This window comes from Helicoverpa armigera, chromosome 17 (genome assembly GCF_030705265.1).
Source record: "Helicoverpa armigera isolate CAAS_96S chromosome 17, ASM3070526v1, whole genome shotgun sequence".
Lineage (NCBI taxonomy): Eukaryota > Metazoa > Arthropoda > Insecta > Lepidoptera > Noctuidae > Helicoverpa > Helicoverpa armigera.
In genome coordinates, this window is record NC_087136.1 from 8,935,818 (window position 1) to 8,963,080 (window position 27,263).

Consider the following 27,263-nt stretch of genomic DNA (forward strand, 5'->3'; position numbering starts at 1 on the left):
CTCACAAAAGCCCATAGCGGACTATAAGGAAATTTCGTGGACCCAAGTAATCAATATATAGTTGACAGCCGGATTACTGTTACCGAAAAGACGGTATTAATATAAGGGCAAAAGGTTGCGATGTTATTAAGTAGTTTTACTTATATTAAGGGAGATAAACTCTGTGATAGGGATCGGAAAATAATAAAAGATGAGGTTTTATGAATAATGTTGTGTGGTTTAATGATGTTGTAGATAAGTAACAAAATAATGTATTATGTAGACTTAATGAGGAATAAGAAACATAAGTTGATGATCAAGCTGTTCAATAATTAACTTATTGTTAGATTTTTACATACATAGAGACCCTTTCAATAAGAACCCAGTGTCTAGCATTTGGGAATCCAAAAAGTAATTGTTTTGCACTTATGAATATTGAGCCAAATCTGGAGAGGACGTAACTCTCATTACTGAAACATAAAATTGCTTTTAGAATTGTTTAGTAATTTCAAAACTACAAGTACTAAAATCTCACAGCAATTTTTGAATTTCAGTCTAAAAATAAGTTCGAAATGAAAATGTTTCGTGATCAAAGCGGCTTTCGCTCCAAAAACTTTTCCAATAGTATCGTGACAAATGATTCCTTTTGTTTCCCATTTCTGGTGACTTGAAGGCTCTTCAAGTATGCAATGTTCCGGACCATTGGCTTTTGAGATTTCCTCCTTAAAAATTCATATGACGTATTTTTTGGATAAATCCCCTTTTGGGCAGCTATCAAATTTTAATGCATAATGAGATTTTAGAATGTTTTGGAACTAAATATTTAGCCCTTCTTTTCATTATTCTGCAGCATCAATATTTTAAATTACAGAAATAGCTGAAAGAGAAAATAAAAATAAAGACGACAAGTGGTTCTTCGTTTCAATTATTCACCTACAGGTATAGACTTAACCAGGATAATTGTAATCCCCAAATGAATGTCTAAATTCACATTTTATAACTAGTCGGTACCTTGTCCAAAAATACCTTTATAAAAATCCCTGCTCCCGACTTTCTTCAGCAACATAGGTTCATGATCCTCTCTCCTCCACGTGATCTTGGGAGGCGGGTGTCCTGATGCTCTGCAGATGAGGGTCACGTTATCCAACTCCTGGGCTGATACATCTGCTGATGTTTCTTCGTTTATGATGTCAGGTGGTACTAGGGAAAAAGAAAATGATAAGGTTAAGTCTACACAAGTAGCAGATATGGATAGATGGAACATATGTAGAGGACTAAAAAATAAAATGTAAATAATTTTATTTAAGCATGTGTAATATGTGTATTTTGGAATCTTATCATCATCATCATCAGCCTATCGCAGTCCACTGCTGGACATAGGCCTCTCCAAGTGCACGCCACTGAGATCTATTTTCGGCTTCCCGCATCCACCTCCTGGAATCTTATATTAGTGGGATATTTAATATTGAATGCATTTTACAATTTCTAAAAAAAAAACTCCAATTAGCAGTAAAAATCAACCAATGAAGTGAAAAACGCTATTTCCAAATTAATATTTTATTGCCATCCAACGTGGCAATGCTGCCAGTCTTTTGGGTACATTACCCAGTGACAGCGATGAGGAGCAATTTTTTGATGCCCTGTATTAGTTTTAAGTTGTATATATATATAAGTTTATTTTATTTTCTATTAATGTAAATATTTTGTGAATTAATAATATTTTATTTGACTATTATATTTCAAAAATATTTGGAAACTGCCCGAATCAAATATTCTTTTAACTGGACTCAATCGAATACATATATAAAAGGAAAAAATACACCAACACATACGTGAAAACATCAACACGTTTTTATATTGCTTCAAAATTTAGTAGGTAAATCTATAGGTATTTCAAATGCATTGAAAAACAAAACTAGATAAAAATATAACACCTGCAAAATGCAGTAGGTATGTACGGAAAACAGAGGAGAACGCAAGGCGGGTCGCATGCAATTTTGCAGGATATTTTTCCACATTTAAAGATTTGCCTGAGTCACTCTGCATTGGAGCGCTCATAAAAATACTCTTATGACTGTCTGTGTGTATTGCACCGGTCGTTTACTCGAAACAGTTTGTTATTTACTTTCGAGGAGATCTTGAATATAAGATGTTTATATCGATGTTCTGTAGGACTTGTTTGATAGGCTTTTTATTGGTCAACCTGCTTGACAGAAAATTAAATAGAATTTTCTTTAGCGACTTTTTGTACGAAAACTGTAATAACACTATTTTAATGGCTTGGGTACCTGTTTGAAATCAAGAAAAATATTAATCAAACCCAATTAAAATAAAAACAATTCCAGTCTAGCAACTTAGGAGACGAATAAAAATGTTAACATAATTTCTTTGAAAACATCAAACCGCTACCTTTTCTGAGAACTAAAATTTTGGTCTTAAAACTAAATGTTTTCTTAGCTTTATGTTATGTCTTTGTCATTATAATTTTTATATACTTTTATTATTTCATAAAATCAGATAATTACAAAAACATGATATTACTTGATTTATAACATGTTTGGACTTTAAAAGAGACTATGACCCCTGAGTTTGTTTCGGCGTTTCTTCTCAGGGATCAGTCAGTTAGGAAATGCCGACCTCAGCGTTCTTAAAATGACGTGTAAAAGTGATGTAATGTCCAACTTGCAAAATAAACGATTTCATTTCATTTCATTTTAAACAATTGATGAATTCTACCACGCTTGTCAAGCAACAGTTGCTAGAGTTACAAAAGTGAGCCAAAATCGATAGCTATCAAGTTGGTTGAACACTTCAAGCGATGAAACTTGAGGCGTCTGGCCAAAAGTTGTTTTGGGCTCCTAATAGATTGAATCAGAACAATTAGCAATCCTGCTTCACCGAGTAAGGCTTTTTACCTTTCAACAAATGTCGAAGTTGCCAGACTGCGGTGAACAACCAAACTATTCACTGTAGTTATATCTACAGTTGTTCGTAAAATAAGGTTCATTTTCATAAAGTTATTGGAAAGTAACGCGACCTACATTTTTCTGTCCAACAAATCCCGAAGTCTTAATTTCATTAAAATGAAACCTATCAAATATCCCCCTGATCCATACTTCCAAATATTCCATTTAGACTTTTACACAATTGGAATTCGAAAAAGAAAATCCCCCGTGACTACCGTCGCAATATTACATATTAAATTCTTCACCCCCCTAAAAGTTACGCCGCCTCGGAGACATAGTAAAAAATTCAATATTGAAATCCATACTTCAAAACTTGAGATTTGAAAAAAAAGAATAAACCCCCCCTCTGAACTAATTTGAGCTGCGAACGATAAAACTTGGCGCCCACCTCCAATGGTGCGGAGAAATAACGTTAACTTCTCTTAAGGTGATTTATTTTTCTGAAGAAAATACTTTTCCAACGTTCATTCGAGACGTTTCATTGATATTGAGTTTTGTTGTAAGTTCTACGTAAGTACTTTGAAATGTTTTGAAGCTTCGGATCCGTCCCCTATCCTTAATAAGCTTAAGACTTCCTCTCTTTTTATTCTTACCTATTACTCGTTTAAAGGAATCGTTCGTTCCTGAGTTTATATTAAAAAATATATTCCCTCCTGTTTGAGAAGTTTGTTGTGTCATTTATTTAAGTTCTTTACGGCTACACCTTTTCAATATCGTTGTACGAGTGGGGAGCCATTTCTCTTTTAATTTACGGGTCCAACCATAATAAATACTTAGGAGTTTTTAATTAAAACTCTTGAGTAAACGTTTAGATGGAAACAAGAAGCATCGTTTGTAACAAAGGATTATTTGTTAAAGATATTGATACCTACTACATCATTTGTTAGATACGCAAACAATTCTAACTTAAATAGAATTATATTGAAAGATTGAGTTAGTCGTTGAAATTCGAGGGATTCAATTACTTTTTGTTGTTTTTTTTTACCATCAAATATTTATAAAAGCTGATCACATAAGTCTTGTTCCTTTTCACAACACAGACTAAATTAGTACATAATAACACTATTGATAAGGTTAAAAATTACACACACTCACCATAAACATCAATACACCCAATCTGCCACTTCATACTAGGCTGCGTGTTGATTTGACACATGTAGCAGCCGCGGTCCTCAGCCCTCAGCGGTCTGATCCTCAACTGCCAAGTACTAGGAGTGTCCAGGTTTACGGAGTACCGTGGACTTAGCACAACTCGGTCGTTCAGGGATAGGACTGTCTGGTCTTCTGCTCGGAGCCAGCCCACCTGAGAGGAAATTAAAGAAGATTGGTAAAAAAATATACCTAGGTCTGCAAAAATAAATTCCCATTGGGTATCAAAAGCAAAAATTGAGAATCTAGAATCACACTTTTTCCCAAGAGGAATAACAACAAAATATTTTATTTATGCATATGTCTGTCCGTTTTAAATTGCTACATGTATGCTGGCTGTATTTTTTTAACCGACTCCGAGAACGATTTCATACGATTTGATTCTAGAACATGCCAACGATTTTCACCAAGTTTCGTAGATTTTATCTCTAAAGCAATTTATACAAAATTCAAGACCGTTCGAAATAACATTCCGCAACAATTTCATTAATGTAAACCATTCCTCACCGATCCACGACTCCCAGCGAAGGCATTTTAAAATGCGCAAATTAGTTTTTGCTCTTTCTCCATAGTTGCAACAGTACCAACAGTGAGGAATTTACATCTCATCCCGCCAAGTCACCGGGTCGTCTATTTAATTTACTCGAGACTGCAGCGGGCCGCAGGCTCTTTGAATTTTAAACAGGGATTAACATCAACGGACATTGACGAAATGTACTGAGAATACAAAGTTTTTCAAACGTTTTGTTTCCAGAATTGTTTTTCTTCTATTATTATGAGAGCAGGATACAGAAATGCATGCAGTTGTATGCAGGCTCCCCAGTGACTTGGCTTGCAATGTGTTCGTATATGCATGCAAATATTTCGTAGGTATACTAGATAGCAGAGAAGCCGACAGTTCTCCGCAATATATTCTTGCTAATCTTGAAAAGTACTGCTCGGATTTAGAAACAGTTTTTACCAAGCCTTTTAAGCAGTTTTTTGTACCCTACTTTCATGTTCATTGAGATTTAGAAGTGCTATTATTTTCAGATTTTAAAAGCTTTATACAGCAAAAATAGACAAGTAGGCCATATGAGCAAAAATATTACAAGTAATATTTTTGGCGATTAAGCGATTTTAGAAACCTTAAGTCAAGATAAAACTTAATTTATGTTCATTGAAAGTGCCCTTAAAAATACTTATAATAGTCTTAGACTGAGATTTAACGACGTGTCACAACTTTGAAAAATATTCGCTCGTTCATCATAACGCAATTAATTTTGACAGATGACATAATTAGTGCTAACCTAAAACTCATTTCTGAATCAGAACTCGAGAAAAGAGTATCCCACCAAAAACATTAAATGTAAAAAAAGCCAATCCTCTACGCAATTCCTCCACCGTAAAAAGTTTTGAGATCGCATAGAAGCCAAGTCCTGTTCAACTTTATTTGTAATAATAAATCAATATTTTGTGACCATATCAATAGTTTCGTTCACTTTACAATAATATTGACTTGGCCATGAGCACAATAAACTACAAATATAATACAGCATATCTTGGACAGGTGAAAGTCAATCATGAAGTTTAATATCACAGAATTAAATACTTTTAGTTTTTTCAATTGTTACTAAATGACCGACAGTCAGTATCATCCAAAATCATGAACTGCACATTTACTATGGCGCATGTTTGGTCCATGGTGATCTCAAATTCCAATCAGTCCAATCGTAAAATCATGTCCATATAGAATGTATCAATTCAATGGTATTTACACATTATTTCAGGGAGCGACTATTAACTTGTGCTCATGGCCAAGACAATATTATTGTAATGTGAACAAAACTATTGATATAGTCACAAAATATTGATTTATTATTACAAATAAAGTTGAACAGGACTTGGCTTCTATGCGATCTCAAAACTTTTTACGGTGGAGGAATTGCGTAGAGGATTGGCTTTTTACATTTAATGTTTTGGTGGGATCTAATTTATTTTTTGTAGGTCTCCTTCTTCTCTAAGTATATAACAAATTAAATTAACTTACATGCAACTAACTAAATATATAACAAACTAAATATGTAGACCTAAACTAGCACGTAAACAACATTTTTTTTTTAATAAATTAAACAATTTCGAAATTGTCGAATTTTTTAATCAAATATCTTTTAGAATAAAAGAGATTTATTTCAGAGGTAGATAGCGCTATCACATGAAATTATTTGTTTTTTTTTAACTAAAAACCGTAGCGCGATTTAGACCAGGACAACGCCATCTATCGAGCGAGCATGCAGTATTTATCGCACTGCATTAATATGAAAGATTTTATCATTATTTATTTTATTTTAACCTAGCTTTTTTATTCATATGTATGTATATTTAATACATAATAACAATATACCACACTACGTAACAATAAAACAAATAGTAACATTTTGTACATAAATAAATAACAAAGTTATCAATGCAGTCAAAATTCATACACAATGTTCTTGAAAAACCGCAAATATAAATTTGTTTCCTATTTTTTTATTAAGTTTAAGGTTTTTATAATTTTCCCTTTATATGTAGCCAATAACCTATCTTGGTGCTAAATTTGAAGGTTCTAAGTTTGCTAGAAGTACCTTAGACTTTTGATGATCGGTCAGTGAGTGAGTCAGTGACAAAATGGTGTAACTTTGATCGCTCATAACTCGTAAACTATTTATTCAAATTTCTTGTAATTTTGGGACTGAGCTTGTTCTAATACTTACTCTTGGTCATCGAAAACCTTAACTCTTAGCTTTGTTCACATGGAAGATACAGGGGGCTGAAATAGCCGCGAAACGCTTCGAGAAAAGATGGTACGGCCGTGCCCGCTTTGCTCGAGTCTTGGCTGGGGCACTGCCGTGCCCTCAGATCAAAGGGCGAGATTCCTCCCCTCGCAAAACAAATTATATCAACAGAATCACATACAAAAGGAAAATATTAGCAGCAAACACAATAATCTGTACCATTAGCCTCCATTTGTTGTTTCTCAGAAATTAATCCTGGAGTAACAACATTATCTATTATAATAATGTCTGCTTCGTAATGCATGACACTTTCATTATCAACTACATTCATTTCTAATGTACCTTCTATGTTCTTGGTTTGTTTGTGTGGGTGTTTGTTTACTGTTGCTTCGTTGTTTGTGTGCGTGAAGTGCTTTGCTTTTGATTTTCGTTTGTTTCTGATTTTGTTATGTCTAAGGGTGTTAATTGATGACATCGCTTTATTATGCGTTTATTGTATTTTTGGTACTTTGATTGAACAGTTGGTAAATTCTATCAAAGCGAAGTATTGATTTTGGTCTAGCAACCCAAACCAAGATTTTTGTACCTAAAGGAAATCTGTCTCTCAAATATTCGATTTATTGTGTAAATAAGCCACTTTATCGGAACTCAAATACAAAACGTTTCACCATAAAATAAACCTAATTATATTTCGGGAAGGCTTAGGTAAGGACCCTAAGCCAATAAATCTTTAAACCACTATAATAATACATATTTCCTTTCAATAAGGCCATAAAATTAATAACCCTGTCCCTTTTATTTATCAAAATTGATATAACAATGTCTAGTGCCTAACAAATTTTCGGTCGAAATCGGTACTTTGTTTGTTAGAAAATTAATGGATACTCCAAATTAATTTTAGCCGACTGAGAGCCTTTATCTTTTACAAATAATATTTTAACTTATAATTAATCTTCTGAATAATTAATATAATTTTGTTAAATCTTTTTAGGGTTCCATAGACAAAGGGAAAAACGGAACCCATTGACTACGCTGTTCGTCCGTCTGTCACCGTCATAGACGGTTGATTCTTTTACAGATGATGTATGAATTTTCTCGATGTAACATCAAATACTGAAAACTTTAGGAGGCTCCCAAACAACATACTTGTTTTATAAATAATATACGGAACGTTTCGTGCGCGAGGCCAACTCACACTGAGTCGTTTTTTTGTTTTTATTTTTAGACGGTCTTTAATTATGTTTGGTTTTTCGGTCATTAAAATTTACTAAGTTTGTTTCATGGTCTTGGTGTCATAATGTTAAACAAAATTATAATGAAGATAAATTATGTGTCTGTTTACCTATTCAAGATGTTTTCTAGACTAAAAAGAAAAAGGATAGCTTTGTCTTTACTAATGCAATACAGACGCAACATTTTTTATTTGTTTGTGAAAAAATTCTTTCACTGTTGGATAGCTACACTCTTCCCCAGTAATATAGGCTATACTTTATCCTGGTACGGGCAGCATTCTCCATGGGACCCGGGTGTAACTGCGGGAAAACGGCTAGTAAATAATAAAGAATCACAAAATATAAATGTTTGAGATTAAAATAAAACAGCAATTTGAAAACCAATTCGCGTATTTATATTTAAACTATCTCATTTTAGTTTTCAACGCTTTTTAATTAGCGCCAATTTGAAATTAACGCTGGCTATCTGGAACGCGATGATATTTTTCCAAACAAATTGCTTCTTAAGACTAATTACTCTCTTTTAATTAAAAGCTCTATTCGTTTTTTTACTACTTTTTTTCTCTCTCCATTAATTACTATAACTAACTAGTCAACATTAACAAAATCTTTGCTAAAAAAGAAAATAAAAAGTACCTTCGTTTTTCTGTCAATTAATGACACAAAAGAGATTTGAATGAAGGTAATGTAGTGTGTATGAAAAAGATTAGATTTGGTATGTAGTAAGTTAGTATTTTGATAAGATAAATCCTTACTAATATTATAAATCGGAAAGTGAGTTTGTTTGTTTGTTTGTTTGTTCCGCTTTCACGCCGTAACTACTGAACCGATTGCTTTGAAATTTTGCAGACGTAAAGTTAGAAGTCCGGATTAAATAATAGGGTACTTTTTATCCCGAAAAAAATAGATATTCCCGAGGGAAAACAAAAATATTGTTTGCTTGATGGATGGATTGTAGATGGCGCTGTGTGTCGTTTAAAACAAGGTAATATATTGCAAACGAATAAAAACATGTAAATTTAGAAGCTAAATGATACGATAATGAATCCCCGAAAATGAGGAATTCCCGAGGGATGATGTACAATTTGTTTAATCGTCTAAACTGTTTTTTTTTACATCTACTTATATATTGCAAACGAATATGAACATATAAATTTAGAAGCTAAATGATACGATAATGAATCCTCGAAAATGAGGAATTCCCGAGGGATGACGTACAATTTGTTTTATCGTCTTAACTGTTTTTTTTTACATCTACTTATCCTGAAATAACTATAATTCAACGAATTACTGAGGTATGCGATAGATGGCGCTGGGTGTTTTTAAAACGTGGTAACGATGTGTTTTTAAAATACGTAAGAAGTGGAATGATAGCTTTTTAAAACGTGGTGACGTTGTTTTTTTTAAGATACGTAAGAAGTGCAATGATATCTCGCGCTTTAACCTGTAGCTCATTGTTCAATCGCGAGCTTCCCGATAGCTCGATAGATGGCGTTGTGCTTTTCTGTATCGCGGTGTTTAGGTTTGCCGCGAATTAGTCTTACGGCCGGTTCACACATGTCTCCGTTTTACTGTTCCGTTTTATCGTGTACGTTTTTTTTTCGTCGATGGCGTTTTTACTGTATACAGAATACTGTGCCATATGTGAAGTCACTCATACAACTACATACGCCATAGACGAAAAAAAAACGTACACGATAAAACGGAACAGTAAAACGGAGACATGTGTGAACCGGTTGTTAGGTGTTTTGAACTCAGTGGGGCCCAGTAGCGCCAGAGCCAGCCGCGGCTGCGGGTTGTTCGAAAGAGGTACCGCGGCCCTGGTATATAAAAGGCCTAGGACGGAACACGACGATTTTAGTCAGTAAGAGTCTGACACTCCCTCACCGCTGCTAACCCACAGCGGGAGGGGTGAACTGAATTCCACGCGGGCGAAGCCGCGGGCGGAAAGCTAGTAATATTATAAATCGGAAAGTGAGTTTGTTTGTTTGTTCCGCTTTCACGCCGTAACTACTGAACCGATTGCTTTGAAATTTTGCAGACGTAAAGTTAGAAGTCCGGATTAAATAATAGGGTACTTTTTATCCCGAACAAATAGATATTCCCGAGGGAAAACAAAAATATTGTTTGCTTGATGGATGGATTGTAGATGGCGCTGTGTGTCGTTTAAAACAAGGTAATATATTGCAAACGAATATAAACATGTAAATTTAGAAGCTAAATGATACGATAATGACCAGGAGAAGTACCAGGCTGCGTGTCACTCAGCTTGGGCGGAACATTATTACAGCCACTATTTTAACTGGCGCAGCAAAGGGTGAAAGTGTACTCATTCCTAGGATTCCGATTATTCCAACAGACCTCCCATTTCAATTTAAAAGACTACAATTTCCTATAAGGGTTTCATTTGCAATGACCATTAATAAAGCACAAGGCCAAAACTCTAAGGGTTGCTGGAGTACACTTAGAAAAACATTGTTTTTCGCATGGTCAGCTCTATGTAGCGTGTTCCCGGGTTTCCAGTGCCCAAAATCTGCATGTTTTTGCTCCACAAGGGAAAACGTATAATATAGTGTACCATTCAGTTTTGGTTTAACAACTAATCGTATCCAGCGTTACATCGCGCTTCTTAGATTTTTCCGTGGGAATGAGAAGTTTTCTTATAGTTGTTTATACCGCAATATAACCGAATACCACGCGGGCGAAGCCGCGGGCGGAAAGCTAGTTTTTAAATAAATAAAAGAATACTTATAGTTGTCAGTCAAGATATTCCTTCAAAATAATTTATTACAATTTAAGCGTCATCGGTTTCAATCCTATTAATTGAAAGCATCAGGGTCCCCCATAAGCAACATGCTTTGTCATACCATACAGCACTTTGGTATGAGGGAATTAACGGAAATTCCTTATAACACTTGAAAAGGATATGACTGGATAAATAAAGGATTGTGAAAGTGACAAGATTATTCACTTTAAGCGATAACTACGATAATAAATATGATAAGTATGAGTATGAAGAACTGTGCTGAGAATTTTATTTAAACTTCAGTAACAGCACTTTCACACTAGTAGATTTTCCGCTCGGAATGTGTTGCGCGTGTATGCTCGGTTTTGCTACGCGCGACTGTAAAACCGCTAGTATGAAAGCGCTGTAAGTAATCATATTACTTAAAGTTGTTTTGTTAGAAATTATGTCTTCAGTGGCAACGCGAAATCTATGTTTTGAAAATTTAGAACTCATCATGTGAACAGGGAGTCTGCAACTAAGTACATATAAACATTTATGTTACTTATCTTATAACATTATATTTCAAAGTAAATATTTCAATGATTAGTTTATTTTGTTTTATAAATGAAAATAATGGATTTAAGCACTATTTATCTATAGATAAAAGTTGACAACTAATTGATTACTCTCAATAATAACAAAAGCTATTGAACGAATGAAAGCCATTTTTAAAATCAGTTTAGTTTTAAAGTAGTTAGACAGATTCAGTCATTCGTCACAATAACTGATAAGATAAATATTTACTTTCAACTGATTTGGAATTAATTCAATTATTCAGTGAATAATGATTGATGACCGAACTTTGATTTAGATTCATCTATTTTTAAGATTAGGTAATTATCATCTTAGACCTTACTTATGATAGGATATTATTTTCTTTATTTCAATCACTTAATTTTCATCAAGGAGCTTTCTACATATAAAGGCATTTAACTATTAACGAAAAATTACATTCCATATTTCTTGTTTTTTAAATATTTCGTTACTCACAAAATGATTTTAAAATAATTACTAAAAACATCCATCCACCCACGAAATGGCACTCAGAAATAAAATAGCACCACACGAAAGTTTTATTCTACCTTTTAATACCTTTTGCTATCGAGAACAGACTCACTCACAGAATGATACGTTTAAATTTCCTGCCAGTGTAAAGTATTGCTATCGAATGGACTCTTTGTAGAGTACTCTGTAGAGGGGACTCCCCCACAAAGTACATTAGTAATGAGATTTTTTGAGGTCTAAGCCTTATTCAAGATAGGACATTATTTTCTTTATTTCAATCAAACAATTTGGATCAAAGAGTGTTTTGATAAAAACATCATTGAGTATAATATGATTATGAAAAAAAAAAAAGTTTTTATTCATAATAGAATTATTATTTACAAATAATTACTAAAAACTCAACTCAAGTCACTAACACAGTCCTGCCGGGGCTGCGGGTTGTTCGAAAGAGATACCGCGGCCCTGGTACATACAAGGCCTATGACGGAACACGACGGTTTTTAGTCAGTAAGAGTCTGACACTCCCTCACCGCTGCTAACCCACAGCGGGAGGGGTCATTTGATGATTTTTGACGTCGGAAAAAAAAAGTCACTAACACAGTGGATCTCCGAACTCTCAGTGGATCTTGAATTAAAATTACACACAGAAATAAAATGAATCAGTCATATAATGATACGTTAAAATTTCCTGCCAGTGTAAAGTATTGCTATCGAATGGACTCTTTGTAAAATACTCTGTAGAGGGGACTCCCCCACAAAGTACATTAGTAATGAGATTTTTTGAGAAATGAGTATGAGAACGCATTGAGGTATTAATACTTTATGCTTGTGTGGTGTGAATGATGGTTTCAGTATGTTAGTGAAGTGGAAAGAGAGATGAATATGTCGGTCCCAAGATGAGGCTTTTATCTGCACGTTTTATAATATTTGTTTACGGTCGAGGTAATGTATGTCACATGTGTGTATATATCTGTCATGGTAAATCATTCTACCCCATAGTCAACGAAAATCTGTGCAAGCAGTTTATGAGTTTATCGCAGATAGATTGTTATAGTGAAATCCTTTACAAATGATGTGGTTACACAAATACCAAACTAAAGGCTCCTAACAAATATGATCCAAACAGACAAATGATCCCCATTCCGCTCATGAAAATAAACGATACAAACCAGAGACGTACAGCGTACATCAAAACAGTTATCAAACATCGCACATTTGCTGCCTACACTTCCCCTTATTCTTGTACATTTTACTACCCCATTGTTGCGTCTAGAGCGATGGGCCTCTCTCCTCCTTTGTTCGTCTCGAGGAGCGTTTCCAACGAATTCTGACAGGTACCATTAATTTAATGCGCAATGGTGATGGTCCAATTACTTTAAATACTGTTAGAAAATCTCTGAGTGATTCTTGTCAGGTCGGGTTTTGACACGGGTCTATACGATCGGGTTGAATAGTGTTGAGTGAGCGAGATTAACCTGTCTTCGGGTAGGTCAGTTGGTGCAAGATTTGCTTGGATAATCCAGTTTTGATGGGTAGACAGCATGCTTTCAACTCAACTTGGGATATGTCAAGTGGGATATTTGAATCATTCTGCAAAGTATTGATTGAATTGTGTCCAGTAATCACTAACACACTAAATGAATACGTCTTTGTCAATCAAATATGTAACTATACTTATTTTGGAAATGGCTTAGATTACTCAAATGGGCTGAAAGCTTCAAAAATAGTACCTACTTTTTAACTTATGATTTCACACTTGATGTGATCTCCACGCTCCAAAAATAATCGCTCTCGAATAGGTACGTTGTTCAATTGTTTTGCTAGTGCTTTCACATCGGTGGATTATTGTCGCGCATTATCATGGATAATCTGCTAGTTTGAAAGCGCAAAGTACATAACGGTAAATACCCAAAAAATATATAACCCCCTTGCTTTAAGCCGAGTTCATAGCTACTGAAATGCATCGTGATCCTTCAAGAGATTTTCCTAGTTTGATCGCTTCTGAATTGGACCACCTTCCACAATGACTCCCCCTTATTTGTTGCATCAAAATTTGTTCCTTCACCGAGGGATTATATTATATCAGATATTTCAGTCTTTACATCAGCCTATCAATTTATTATCGCGATTTATAATCAGATCTCGACTGAAATGAATTAATATTAATTGATTAATTAATCGGATTCTGCTTTTCCTTGTGGAGTCATTCATTTGTGAATACTTTTGGTCCTATTGAATTCGTATGTTATCTCGTTTCAGTTTCTTTGGAAGTATTATGTACCTATAAGTATCTAAATTATAAACCTTTGATAACTGTTTGAGCTTGGTTAGTAAGTTAACTAGTCGAAAACGCTGTATACGAAAGCATAAATCCTGGCGTCAAAACCCTGATTAGCCTATTGTGTCAAATAGTTTGAAATTTCCACAAACCGAACTGTGTTTTTCGAAGAGGCTACGTGGAAAAAGAGTCTTAGTTTCTGAAGCTTATTAAGATTTAAAAACTAATTTAATTGTTAAGTAAGTAGCCAAAATGTACTACTTAACGTTTAAAACCACAGCTATTTTCTTTGTATTCTCTTTAAAGACCAACGAAAACCAAATTATCTTAGCGCAGGTATTCTACACGAAGCCGCTTTCTTGAAATTAATTTTGTCTCTTATTTTACTGTTGACATTAATGTTGCTAATTATATCTACATTTAATAAAGAAAGCCCCTTGTACAAACGTATAAAATTAACGAGAGTAGAGCTGGGACAGGTTTATTCGAATAATTTAGTCGACTTTTGTTTGCACAATAAACGACTAGGTTCATTCGTAGTGTTTTATATGCTCATGTTTATTTTTAATTTAATCCACTGTGCAAATACGACTGATTAATTATTTTATCAAACAATGTTTGCAAATCAGATTTATTTTCGAATTCAAATTACGTTACTATTATTTTGTTTACTTTTTTTGAATTTTTCATGCAATTTTCGAACATGCATAAAAGACCTTTTTAGTTCGAAGATTTTAATTTTGTTAAGCTTGTCCACATTGCCCGACCGAATCGATTTACCAGATTTAATATTACACAAAATTGGAGCGCACTGTCCTCGATCCGCAAAATCGACTAACATCGAATAATTCGCACTGAAAGCAATCTCGTGTCCCATCACTATCCCATATCGGGTCGGGTATAATAACACTGCGTTTGTATGAGATGATAATCATATTTCCGGCTGCATATTAAAGATTATACGAACTCATAAAGATATATTAGGTGGTGGGAAATGGTATACTTTATTAGGTAATATTTACGTTTCATTAAAAGGTTTCATGCCGCGTGTTTATGATGGGATAAAAGGGGTATTAATTAGTGTCGAATGATATCCCTAGTAATGATATGGCTTTGCGTTGGATTCGGAATTTCATCGAATTATGTTTCGAATGGCAAATGTGAATTTTAGTGCGGCAATTTACTCAATATGTTGCCGAATAATATCTTGGCACAGAATTTTGTCTGCTTTGTGTTTTGTACCTTCAATTGTGTAGCGAAAATGGAGAAAGTGCAATGTTCCATTCTGATTCGATTTTATCCTTTAATTTCAATCATCGCAAACGTAAAGTTCCACATAATATTTCACTGTTTGATATTTATTACATAACAGCACTTTGAAATAAAATAAAACACAAACGGCCACTAGCAACACAATTCAGAGCTAACAAAAATCCTTTTATCTATTTCACTTTTATATCTCTAAACAACAAAAAAATATAGACACCATTTAGAGCCGCGTATTTACAAAATGTACTCTAATTCAGTGCTACATTCCGGCTGAGATGGGGTAGCAATTTTCAAGAATCACATAACACCCCCACCCGTAGATTACTATTCGTGCCGACCTATTGTAACTTTTGGCTCACAATAAAACAGAACGTGACCGAGGATTTAAATGTGGTGGTTGACGAGTACCAAATCAATTTGCTGGCTGTGCGTGATTCAAATTCTTCATTTACCATTTGTGATACAAATGTGCGCTGAAATTTATGATGTTTGTACGTAGCTTATATTGCTCTGGGGAGCTACAAATGTGTTTTATAGTTACGCTCGTACATTTTTTTTATTGTCTCTCTGTTTTGTTTCGTTGTAAAATCGTTGAGAGTTTTGAATTTCAAATAAAATTGCTTGTGTTTTTTATGATTACTTTGTTTTGTGAATAGTTGACAGGGAAATGTGTGGTCTAAAAAAATGGTTAGTGATAGGTATTGCTTGTGAAACAAACTGTGTATCAAGGATGATTATTACAAAGCATAAATTAGTGAGCTCTTAAATTGTGGACAATTTATTTATTTCTTCAGGTGATCACTACGTGTTAAATCCAATAAAAAATCACAATTAAATTTTTCTATGAATACTGTACTACTTTTAATGTATTTAGGTTAACAAATCGAGTTCTTTTTTATCAAGCACAAATAGACATGAAACCTAAATATTCTAACACTCAATTCACATACCTACCCAAGTATTTATGTCCAAAATGCCATCACCTAGGTGATTCCCGTTTCAAATTACGCAATATATCTTGGACTCTCCAAAATAGAACAAGTAGGAAATTCATAATTAAACACCCACTTACACTCCTGCGTACCTTCTTTTATAAGTCGGGTAAAAGCAATTGAGATTAACGTACGCCCTTTAATTACGCAAGTTTCTGGCCACGAATAAATATAAATGGAAAAGGTTTTTTCTACTTACGACTGAAGGTTTTTAGGACAGAATAGTAAATAATGTGGTTTGTTATGGGGTCTAATTTATTAGATACCCGACTTTGAGCCCAACATTGCTTTGCATGGTACCATAATTATAGAATGAACTAAGCCGTTTTGAAGATTACCTGACATATCTACGGATAGATTTTGATATTAGTATTGGTTAAAATCTTGTAACGAAAATAAAGATAAAATCAGGAGGTTTATCATACACCTCCTCAATCAAAATTAAGTCTCAACAAAAACATTTACAAACCAGCGTTTAAGCAATTTGTACAAGGAATGATATACAAATATGTCGTCAAAGTCAACTGGGTAAATAAACAGACGACTTGTCTTCATTACGATTTAGAATACCCGCACACTGACGATTAAATAGTCGGTCGACAGTTGCCAAAAAAATATGAATAATAGCTAGATAGATATTCTTTATTAGACACCAATTTTACATTTTCGATCTTAATCTAGTTAAAGTAGGCGTCATAATGGGCGTTCTTATCGCTAAAAGCGATCTCTTCTAGACAACCTTAAGATGGATTGAGACAAAAATATTTCTTTACTACGATCGCAGTTATAAATATGCTTTTTTTAAAAGAAAATCGTGATTTAATTCAGTTTTTAGTCGATCTAATACCAGTCAAATACGTGATAGTTGTTATAAGCGCGTCCCATACACCTCCATACTTATCAAGCGCCCGATCAAACAGTCGGCCGACTAAAATGTCTGTCGTGTACTTAAATACATAAACCAGCTTCACGGCTGCTTAGCTCAAGTGCGTAAAATTGTCTGTAAACGTGCTGAGAGGCTGATACGGCCGCCATTTTGTTTTGCTCAAAAGCCAGTGTTTTGTTTTCCACGTGGTTTCACAATTGGTTTATTGGCTGAAGAGGTTTTAAGACGTCAAATATTTAAGCCTAGACAAGAGCTCGATCAATACTTTGTTCAAAAGGTTGCAGAGATAAAATAATAGATGGCCTGAGATAGATTATAATATAATCAAGACTTTTTGTGTCGGATTGCCGCCCCATCGGGCTATGAGAGTGAAGGAATAGAGAGTGCACCTGTGTCTGTGCAAATGCTTGTGCACTATAATATGTCCTGCGCAGTTGGCTAATCTCCATACATGGCTAGGAGGACATCATCACAAGTCATATAAAAAGTCAAGCAAGTGATACTTCTTTCACTATAATTATCGACACATTTACTTCATTTTTAAATGAGCCACTTAAATAATGAAGAAAAAACTCCATGCAGAAATTGGATATTATCAAGTTTCTTATCTAGAAAATATCTAGAACATAAAAATCTAATTACCAGCCGTTGCTTGCACTTTTTAATGGCGTCCATTAATTAACTTCAGCCAGTAATTACGCTGTAACGTGCATCTTAAGGAAATAAAGCAACCAACGCATTTTGTTTCGGAAACTTCTGGAAGTTCTACAAATGAAGTGGATATTAAATAGGTACCAAAGTACCATACTAAAGAGGTTCTTTTAAATTGTATTTTGGAACGAAAGGCTTGATACTGTTGTATAATTTATCTTTATTTAAAAAACTACGTATTTCAACCAGAGACTTTAGTTATGTTAGAAAAGATTTTGAAGTTAAGGAATAGCTAATAATGCCCAACCTTAATATCTGAGTCAAGTTCCACCAGCGATGTTCACAAATGTTTTAGAAAACAGTAACAAATTGCGTGCGAACATTTCTTGAATGTCCGCGAAATGGCAACCTTTGTGCGCAAACTCATCCTAGCAGCAGACATCGCATATTTTACTGGAATCGCCATTACGCAAACAAAATTAAATTACTACCCTTCCAGTAAAAGCTAACATAACAATTAATGTAAAAAAAAAAACAATTTACAAAAGTAATCACGCGCAATAAGAAGATTCTAATAAGTTCCGTTTACCAAAGAAAATACGATTAATTAAATTATAAAACCGCAGTACATAATTAAGGAAAATAGCACTTCGTGTTAATTACTTTTATTATAATTAAGCCAGAGGGGAGACAGCGAAAACTTTTCAGTTTACGAACGTAAGTATCTGCTGAAAATGAAGTCGTGTTAGAAAAGACATTTTCTGAAAATTTCGGGTAAGTACCGAGTAAGTTTTATTTTTGTGGGGGACATAGCCGTTTGGTGCTGTTGGTGTAAAGTTTATTTATTAATTACAAAGTCGGCGATTGACTTTGTTAAATGATGCTGAATTTATCTTATTTGTTTGATCGTTTATCGATAAATCCTTCTCATATAATTAAGGTGTTCGGAATCTGGAAAATTCGCTATTCACGCAGTTTTTCGCATTTCTTTTCTTTATTTTTTGTGTTTATACATATACAGCCTTTGCTCCGTCTACGTGCTGCTAGTTCGCGAAAATCATATCATGTGCCAAATCTGGACGTGTCAAGATAACAAACTTTTCAGAGCATAACTTACTTTACTCTCTTAACGTCTCTGGAGCAAGCGATCTAACCGTATGCATAGCTAAAAGACCAATCTAATATAGATAAAAATCTCCTTCACAATTTCAATCCTTAATTTTTAGCAATGATTCCTTACCTTATGCTTCCCAAGGTTGATGACAGAGCATCCAAGAACAGCCTCCTTGCCAATGTGGAAGGTATGGTTGCCGATGGGTCTCTCGAACTGAGGGACGTCTATCAGCTTGCGGTTCACTACGTGGGAATCTGGGGACAAAAAGTTTCATTATTAAATTGTTTTGAAGCGACAATAGCCTATTGGCTAAAGACTCAAGTTGGCAATTCAAAGTTATGAGTTTCTCACCCATTGGGCTATTGCCATGTAGCCCCACCAGTTTGTAGGTGGTGTTAACAGACCAATCACAACGAATTAGTTTTTGTAATATATATTGTATTAGACAAAGTAAGATACACAGAAAAGTATCAGTTCAGTCATTATATTTATGCCTTCAAAAGCTTCAACAGTACGCCACAAAGCACCTCTAAATACAATCCTCCACATTATAAAATCTTTACCCATTTCCCAGAACACGACTATTATGAACTAAAAGGAATAAACTCACAAGAACTATATGTTCTTATTGTTAACTGAGTTATCTTAACTCGTGTGAGCTGAAGCACACTGACTTCAGTAATAGTTCGCTGTGAACTGTGCAAGCTAGATTATTTTATACGAATATATGTGGATGACTTAACTTGTGGTTGCCTAGTGGGTAGAGAACTAACCTCTCAAGTATGAGTTCGATTCCAGATCAGGCAAGTACTAATGCAACTTTTCTATCAAGAAGTCAGATATCATAAATGACAAGTATTGCCAACGGTCAAGACCTTTGAAGGTTTAGTACAAGACCGAAATTCATTCCCTGGGCTGATGGCTAATCTCCAAAATCAAAGCCACCACAATAACAAGTACATAAACTAACATTATTACCCATAGGATGGTAGATCATGGTAGATGAGGAATATCCATAGGGTCTCAAAAGGATCCATGGGGCTCAGCTCAGAAAATAAACGAATTTCAGAACTATTTTCAATAGCTTATTCTGATTCTCATTATTTTCCAAAATCCAACAAACCCACTCATTGAAAATCAAAACCACATCAAAACACTCTCTAATCGATGTATCGAGCTACCAAAAGCCATTCAATTTCTAACTAACAAAACCTCACACTAAAAAACTATTGTAACAAAGTAAAACCTACGTATACAGCTACTCAGCTCATACCAGTTAACCCTTACATTCTAACCCGGCAAAGTTTTAACAATCACTGGTCGAATCAGCCCCGAAGTTTGCCGCTTGCGCCCGCAATGTGTCATTTCTGTACCAAATATGCCAAATGTTTGGGGGTGTTTCGGACCCCAGGCGAATGTTAATAGGTTTATTGATGGTTTTGCTTTGATTGAAGTTTGATATTTTGGTTTTTGATTGTTTCGATAAAGCCCAATAGGTTCTAATTTCTAGTAATTTCACTCTTGGCGTTTTGGCAAGCACCAAAGCAAATTCATGCGCCTAGCCTTTTCTCAACTGTGTTGGGGCCGGCTTCCAGTCTAACTGGATGCAGCTGAGTACCAGTGTTTTGCTAGAAGCGACTGACTATCTGACCTTCTCAACTCAATTACCTGGGCAGCAAAGCAATCATTTGGTAAAAAAATATTTGGATATTTATCTAAATCATCGTCGACACCACTAAGTTTGATATTCACTTGAACTTATCAAATGGTTTATAATTAAATCGAACCCAACAAATTTTGTAAAGAACTTTCTAACCCAGAGCACTTCAGAACAAGTTACCTATCTATTAATCTACAAGCTCTCTGGTACAAATGAGGAACTGCCCATACATGGAGTTCGGGCCCAATCTATGTTTAACTTTTACTAATTGTTTACCCGGGGGTCGACTTCAATCACCAGTCTTACCTGACCTCTGCGTCTAAAAACATCGAAAGGAAAATGTTCCAAAATTGTAAAGGACTAGACAGGAGCCGGAGGTCAGAGTAAAGTGGACGATCCGACAATGCAATCTCCTGAAAACCGATGTTACATGAGAAACTTTTAATATGATTAATATTTAATTTGTTTATTGGTTGGTGAATATGTGAATTGGGTGGGATTTTATGTGAAGTATTTATTTTTTTGTAGGAGAAATATTTTATGAAATAATTTTTGAGTAAGCAATTTCTCCGAGCATCGTACGTCGTCTTGTTAAAATTATCTCTCTGAATATATTTTGTGAATTTTAATAATTTAATTGGAAAATTCGGTCCTGTAACTTGAACGCAATGATTTTAATGAAAACACATCCTTCGGTTTTATCTGTAAGCTATCAAGCAAAAAGTAAAATAATATTTTAAAACTCTGTGTGGAAAGTAGACAGTATAAAGTTCATGAGTGATTATGCTATGAAATTACCAAAGAAAAAACTGGCTTATTCACGTGAAAGCCAAAAGAGACACGTCTAAAATCGTAGATGACCCCTAAGAAAAAATAGTCATTAAATCGTCCACGTGAAAAAAACTTTTCACAACATTCCTTAAATTCTAACTACCCAAAAAAATACTCAAAAACCATCAAATTACCGTACTAAAATAAACAGAAAAAACATCAATTGCCACAATTGCTTGCAAGGCAATAAACCCGTTAGTCCGAGATCAATATAGATCTGCAATTAAAGAAATGGGCTTACACTCGTACCATTTGTGTAATTCGCTCCAGCGCCTGCATTAGTACCTAATGGGGTTTTAATAAAATTGTGGTACCCTCGCTTATCTGAGAAACGCTTTAGTTTTACGTTGATTTGATTTTTTATTTAATGCTGGCTTCTTGTATTTTTGTTATTAAGTTATAGAATCTTTAGAAGGAGTAAAATAAATGTTTTCTATGTAGAATCATGACAAATTTACTTTCGGTGGCCATACCAAGGTTATTAACTCTTTAATCAAAACGGCATAGAAACTTTTTGTAAAAGTAATTTTGGACTAAAACCTCTTTTGCATGCAAGCAACTTCAAACATACTGGCACAAAAGAAAAACAAAACACAATTCCCCCCATTTGAATACAATTTCAAAATAAGAACAAATTCAAAATCCAACCATTCTGACTCCCCTAATCCAATAATTCATATCGCCTATATAAATATTTAAGAGCGCGTTAATGGCGGCCACAGCTGTGTCTATATACATCAAGCAGTAAGGAAAGATGGACGGAGATGCCATAGTGCAAGTAGGTCAGGCGCCTCCATCTAGGTCAAATTCGTGCAGTGGGCAAGACCAAAACGACCAGTCACGAGTGAACTAACAAGGTTCTTTGAGAGATCTGTCAACGATTTTTGGTATTACAAAAAATGACGTGCCCAAAGGAGTCATATAAGGGTGAATACAGTAACGTTCCTCGTCCCCCGCATACCAGCATTTTTGCGCTACTTTCTCAGGCGATTTTCCGTTATGGCACCTCCGCTAGTCATTTAGTTCTCCATGACATACATGAATGAATATTTAAGACAGCAAGAATGCAACGGTTTGCTTCGTTTACTAGTATCGATCGCTATATCGAGGTCATGCTGTTTTACCCTTTGGCTTTTAATATATAGAAATAATTGTTTTGAATAGTTCAGGTTGGTTGTAAACTGAAAACTTACTGTAATGAATTCAAAGATGGATTTAAAGAATAGATATGTTTTGAGTGAGTAAAAGTCTTAATTATATTAATCTGTTAATCAAAAGGCTATCTAACGTTCTAATGACCAAGAGGCTCTTGTATATTTTTAACTTAGTTATTTAAATAACATCTTAAAGATGTTATTTATCTTTTAGTGTAGGTATGTATCAAGATTAGGTATAATAACTGTACGTTTTCTTGGGACTATAAGGCAGAAGGATTGCAGTATTAGAGCTAGTTACAGACAAACTATTTCGACTATTTCGTTTTTATCCCAATTTAGATCAACTCCAAACTAATCGGAGTTTATGAACCTCGTACAAAAATAAACATTTTTTTTTATTGAAATATAATCCTTAACGCAGCATGTATTAAACAGTAATAACATTACAGTTCAACAACATAAAACCGAATAAACAAACAAACAAAATCATCTCAATAAATTCGGTAATTTATGAACCCATTACGTTACTTATCAAGTATTCAATTTATGCAATCTGACATCAATAATTATGAAACTGCATGAGCGTGCAAAAGTATCATTCAGTTAATACCTAGCAGATTAGTTTGATTCATTGCTATTGGAAATTGGATGTGCATTGCTCAGTACTTCTAAATTAGTGTTCTCTATTACTCTGTCTGATAATGCATTTTGAGAATTGGTATAGTCTGTGAAAGGTGCATTTGGTTTTCAAAGTTAAGTTAGACTAAATTCTTGTAACTCCACAAGAAAGTACCTAATGTGACTATTTAGAAAAGCCTGAAAGTGTCTAAGTATGATCAAATAGCTGTTGAGGTTTCTCTCACAACCCGTAGAGACTTCTTCTCGTGCCCAGATAGAATATAGCCTATGTCAGCCGTGGATAGGGATAGCTTTCTCAATAGTGAAAGAATATTCAAACTGGTTCAGTAATTTTGGAGTCGTTTAGATATTTGTAAAGACAAAACATAACCCTGTTTTGCAGCAATACAGTAAGAAGTTAACGTTATTCAACCAGGAATACGTTTTCGTCAAGACACATTGCTAATTATTATTTCAGTCTATGACAGCCAAATCAACTTTCAAGAAACCACAATCACTAACTTCTTACCACAAACTTTTGTTCTAAAATCAGAAAATCAAAGTCCACAAGTTAATTACGTTTAATATAAAGAAGAATGTCGGAAAAGGCCGCAGAAATTAAAACTGTATATAATTGAGTCCTAGCTGCCTCCGCTTTGTGGCGTTCAGTGGAGTCACGCCACGAGGTGTGCGTTCCCATTGTAGAAGCTTAATGTGTTAAACGGTTTATGGAGAGAAAACGTGACTTTCTACGGTATTATACTTGCCTCTTTAGAGTATATAGAAAAAGAGTGGTCTAGGTATTATTCTGATTTAGGTACTACTTCTATTTCACCACCACCGTAAGGTAAACTTGTAGAGGACTGGTAAGTCCGTCGTTGTACAATGTGCATAAAGTATTTTAAATAAATAAAAAATATTATAATTATAAATAAAAAAATGATCTAGAAAGTTTCTTAAGCTGAAAAAACCATAAATATCTATACATCGTTATGCATACGATCACGTTTAGATTGTCGTTTATGGCAGAGTGCTTGCCCACGATTGGTTGGTTACTTTTTACCCAAGACTAATTTCATAAAGGCGATGCCTGCCGGAGCTGCTGGCTTGTTCTACAGAGTTTCTGCGGCCCTGGTACATAAAGGAATCCAGAAGGCACGAGGTGGGTTTGAGCCAGCAAGAGTCTAACACCTTTTCATCTTTTCATAATTTCCCCTACCAAAAAAGGTAGGTAGGAATGCTGTTAGTACAAACATGTCCAGACTTTTCAAAAACACAAAATGCAGTCTTTTGTTTTATTTAAGCTTTTAACATGTCATGGTGTTGTCACAAGAGTTCCTATTGAGTTGTCCAACGTTTTGTGTGTTGTATAGAGCACGTTATTGAATTTCTAGGAAACTGTATTGAATAGGCTGCGCTTCTGTCAATGAATGTGTGTCTTTACGGGCATGTAACGTTTAATAAAATGACCACAAATAAGATAAAATCTATTTTACATAAAAATAAAACCGAATTCAATAATATACCTTGAACTTTTTCGTAAGTCTGTCAAATAGTAGGTATGCTGAAAATCACATCACAGTCGGTTCAGCCAAACATACATACAGGCCAAATTAGAACTAAGAACCTCCTCTTTTCGCTTCAGCAAGTCGGTTAAAAATATGTACGAATTTCTAACAGCAAAAATACCCTAAAGCATGCCATACAAATTAAACCTAATCAAACAAAAACAACATTAATTACCCAAAACTTTAAAACAGAAAACACGTTAAAGCTTAACGACTAAAAATTAAGAAAACGGAAACAAACACAGCGTACCGGTGTCAGACACGAGCCGTCACCAAACCTTGTATTAAAACCTCCGTAGAATATAATTGCTGAAAATCGTATAAACACTGAACATTTTAACGTTATTTTGCAAATTATTTAGTACGATTCATCGTACCTGCAGACTGAAGACTAAACAGTCGGCCGACAGTTGATCCCATGGTTGGCAAATCTTGATTCCAATAGTTTGTAAAGGTACACATATTTATAATGGCAAATAAATTATTTTATTCTATTCTAATACAATCAAAGTTCTCAGTCGTTCTGATACCGGCTAAATACCAGCGCCTGATCTCTCTCCGGTCGTGTCGGATTGCCGTCCCATCGGGCTATGAGAGTGAAGGAATACTGAGTCCACCTGTGTTTGCGCAACTGCTTGTGCACTATAATATGTCCTGCGCAGTTGGTTGATCTCCATATACGAGAACAGCCTCCATAGCCGATAATCGGCTAGGAGGACAAAAGACAAAAGAGTCTATGGAGTTTCTTGCCGGCTCTTCTCCATGAGACCAACTTTTTGGAATCGTGCAACTAATGTGACGTTTCATAGGTGCCTGCAAAGGCCTATGTGAAACAAAAAGAATTTGATTTTGATTTTAGGACATCACCTCCATACATCTTCATACTGATTTATGGGCCCAAACAAACTATTGGCCGACTAAAAGTTTGCAGTGTATACTCTAAAAACCTTCGCAGAAAATAATTGCTGAAAATCGTATCAACATTGAACAATTTTAACGTTATTTTGCAAATTAAAATTTAGTAGGATTCGGTACTTGTGTGGGTAGTAATTTATGGATACTTTTGTGTGCATTGATTAATGGGAGCACGGTACTTATTTTCGATGTTCGCGAGTTGCAGTTATTTAATTCATTCTGTTCTGGTTGTTAATGGTGTAATGGTTTTTTTGGTAAACAACCTTAAATAACTAGCTTTAATTTGGGTTTATTGTAAGGTTTTGTGAAATCATTAAAAGAACACTGAATTTCTTTAAGTAGGTAGCTAGGTTAGTAGGTAAATAAGTATAATACGTACTCATCAGTGTGAATTTCCCACATAAGGGTCCGCGAGCGGTGTTATTAGTTAAAAAAAAACAACTACATAATAAAAAATCACAGTTGAACTCCTGATAATTATATAAATCGTTTATAATAATTGGATAAATTGTTTAATAAAAACAAACCAAAAAAGATAACGAGTGTCTATTCATAACATCGAAAACGAATCATAATTTAATTATTTGAGATTTACTTATCGACAACAGAATGTCAAAATGTTTTCTTAAATAATTATTATCACACAAATAAAACCCTTAAACACGTAATAAATGTTAAGATCCAAAATCTTTTTGAAGTACCATCAATTGAATTAAAAACCAGAGCTTTTTCTTTCAGTGTAAAACAAATGTTTACAGATTAAATTATCCTTTTCTCAGAAAACAATCTTGACGCCTACAGATTGTTTTAAAACGAAAATTAAAAGAAACGGCCTTAAAAGTTCAATAGTCATTTTCTGTTTGTTTCTCACGACCTTTAATTATTCAAGCAATTAATGCTAAGATCTTGTCCATTTTCATTATTAATTATTATTTTGGTAATTTAATAAGATGATGTCAACAATTTATTTTTGGGCGTTAAACATTTAATATAAAAGATACATTTCAAATGAAACAAAAATACATTTCATTTGAAACTTTAATTGATTTACGCATGAAGAAAAATATATTTAATACAAAAAATTAATAAAGAAATTAAAAATATTTGCCAGTATAACGAGGTAAATAAATTATGACTTCCTTTTCTGGTTTCCTCAACCAAAGTTTGACACGCAATAAGCTACATTTGATGCTTCTTTCATAACTTGCGTTTATAAATTGTTTAACGAAATTAATTTGTAATAAATAAAAAGAAATAAGATTGACAGTGTCATTGATAGAAGAGCTTGTGACTAGATCTGTAGATGGGTGACATACTGGGTGACGTACTAAAACATTCAAAAAAATCTATTATACAATCATCAATTTACTGACTGTAGTAAAGCGGTTCACTATCCCCTTGTATGCCACGCGAGACACAATTGATTTTCCATTGTTTTCTAATTAGTGG

The 27,263-nt window shown here is 34.4% G+C and overlaps 1 protein-coding gene across 1 annotated transcript in view; it reads right to left on the bottom strand.

Annotated features, from left to right (window-relative positions):
• Positions 1-27,263, bottom strand: part of LOC110384298 (limbic system-associated membrane protein) — a 135,526-nt gene that overhangs the window by 10,893 nt on the left and 97,370 nt on the right. Inside the window, exons 3-5 of the mRNA XM_064039008.1 lie at positions 19,192-19,319; positions 4,041-4,248; positions 1,006-1,179 (exon numbers count right to left, since the gene is read on the bottom strand). Of these exons, the coding sequence (XP_063895078.1) occupies positions 1,006-1,179; positions 4,041-4,248; positions 19,192-19,319 (510 nt within the window). The remainder of the gene's footprint in view (positions 1-1,005; positions 1,180-4,040; positions 4,249-19,191; positions 19,320-27,263) is intronic.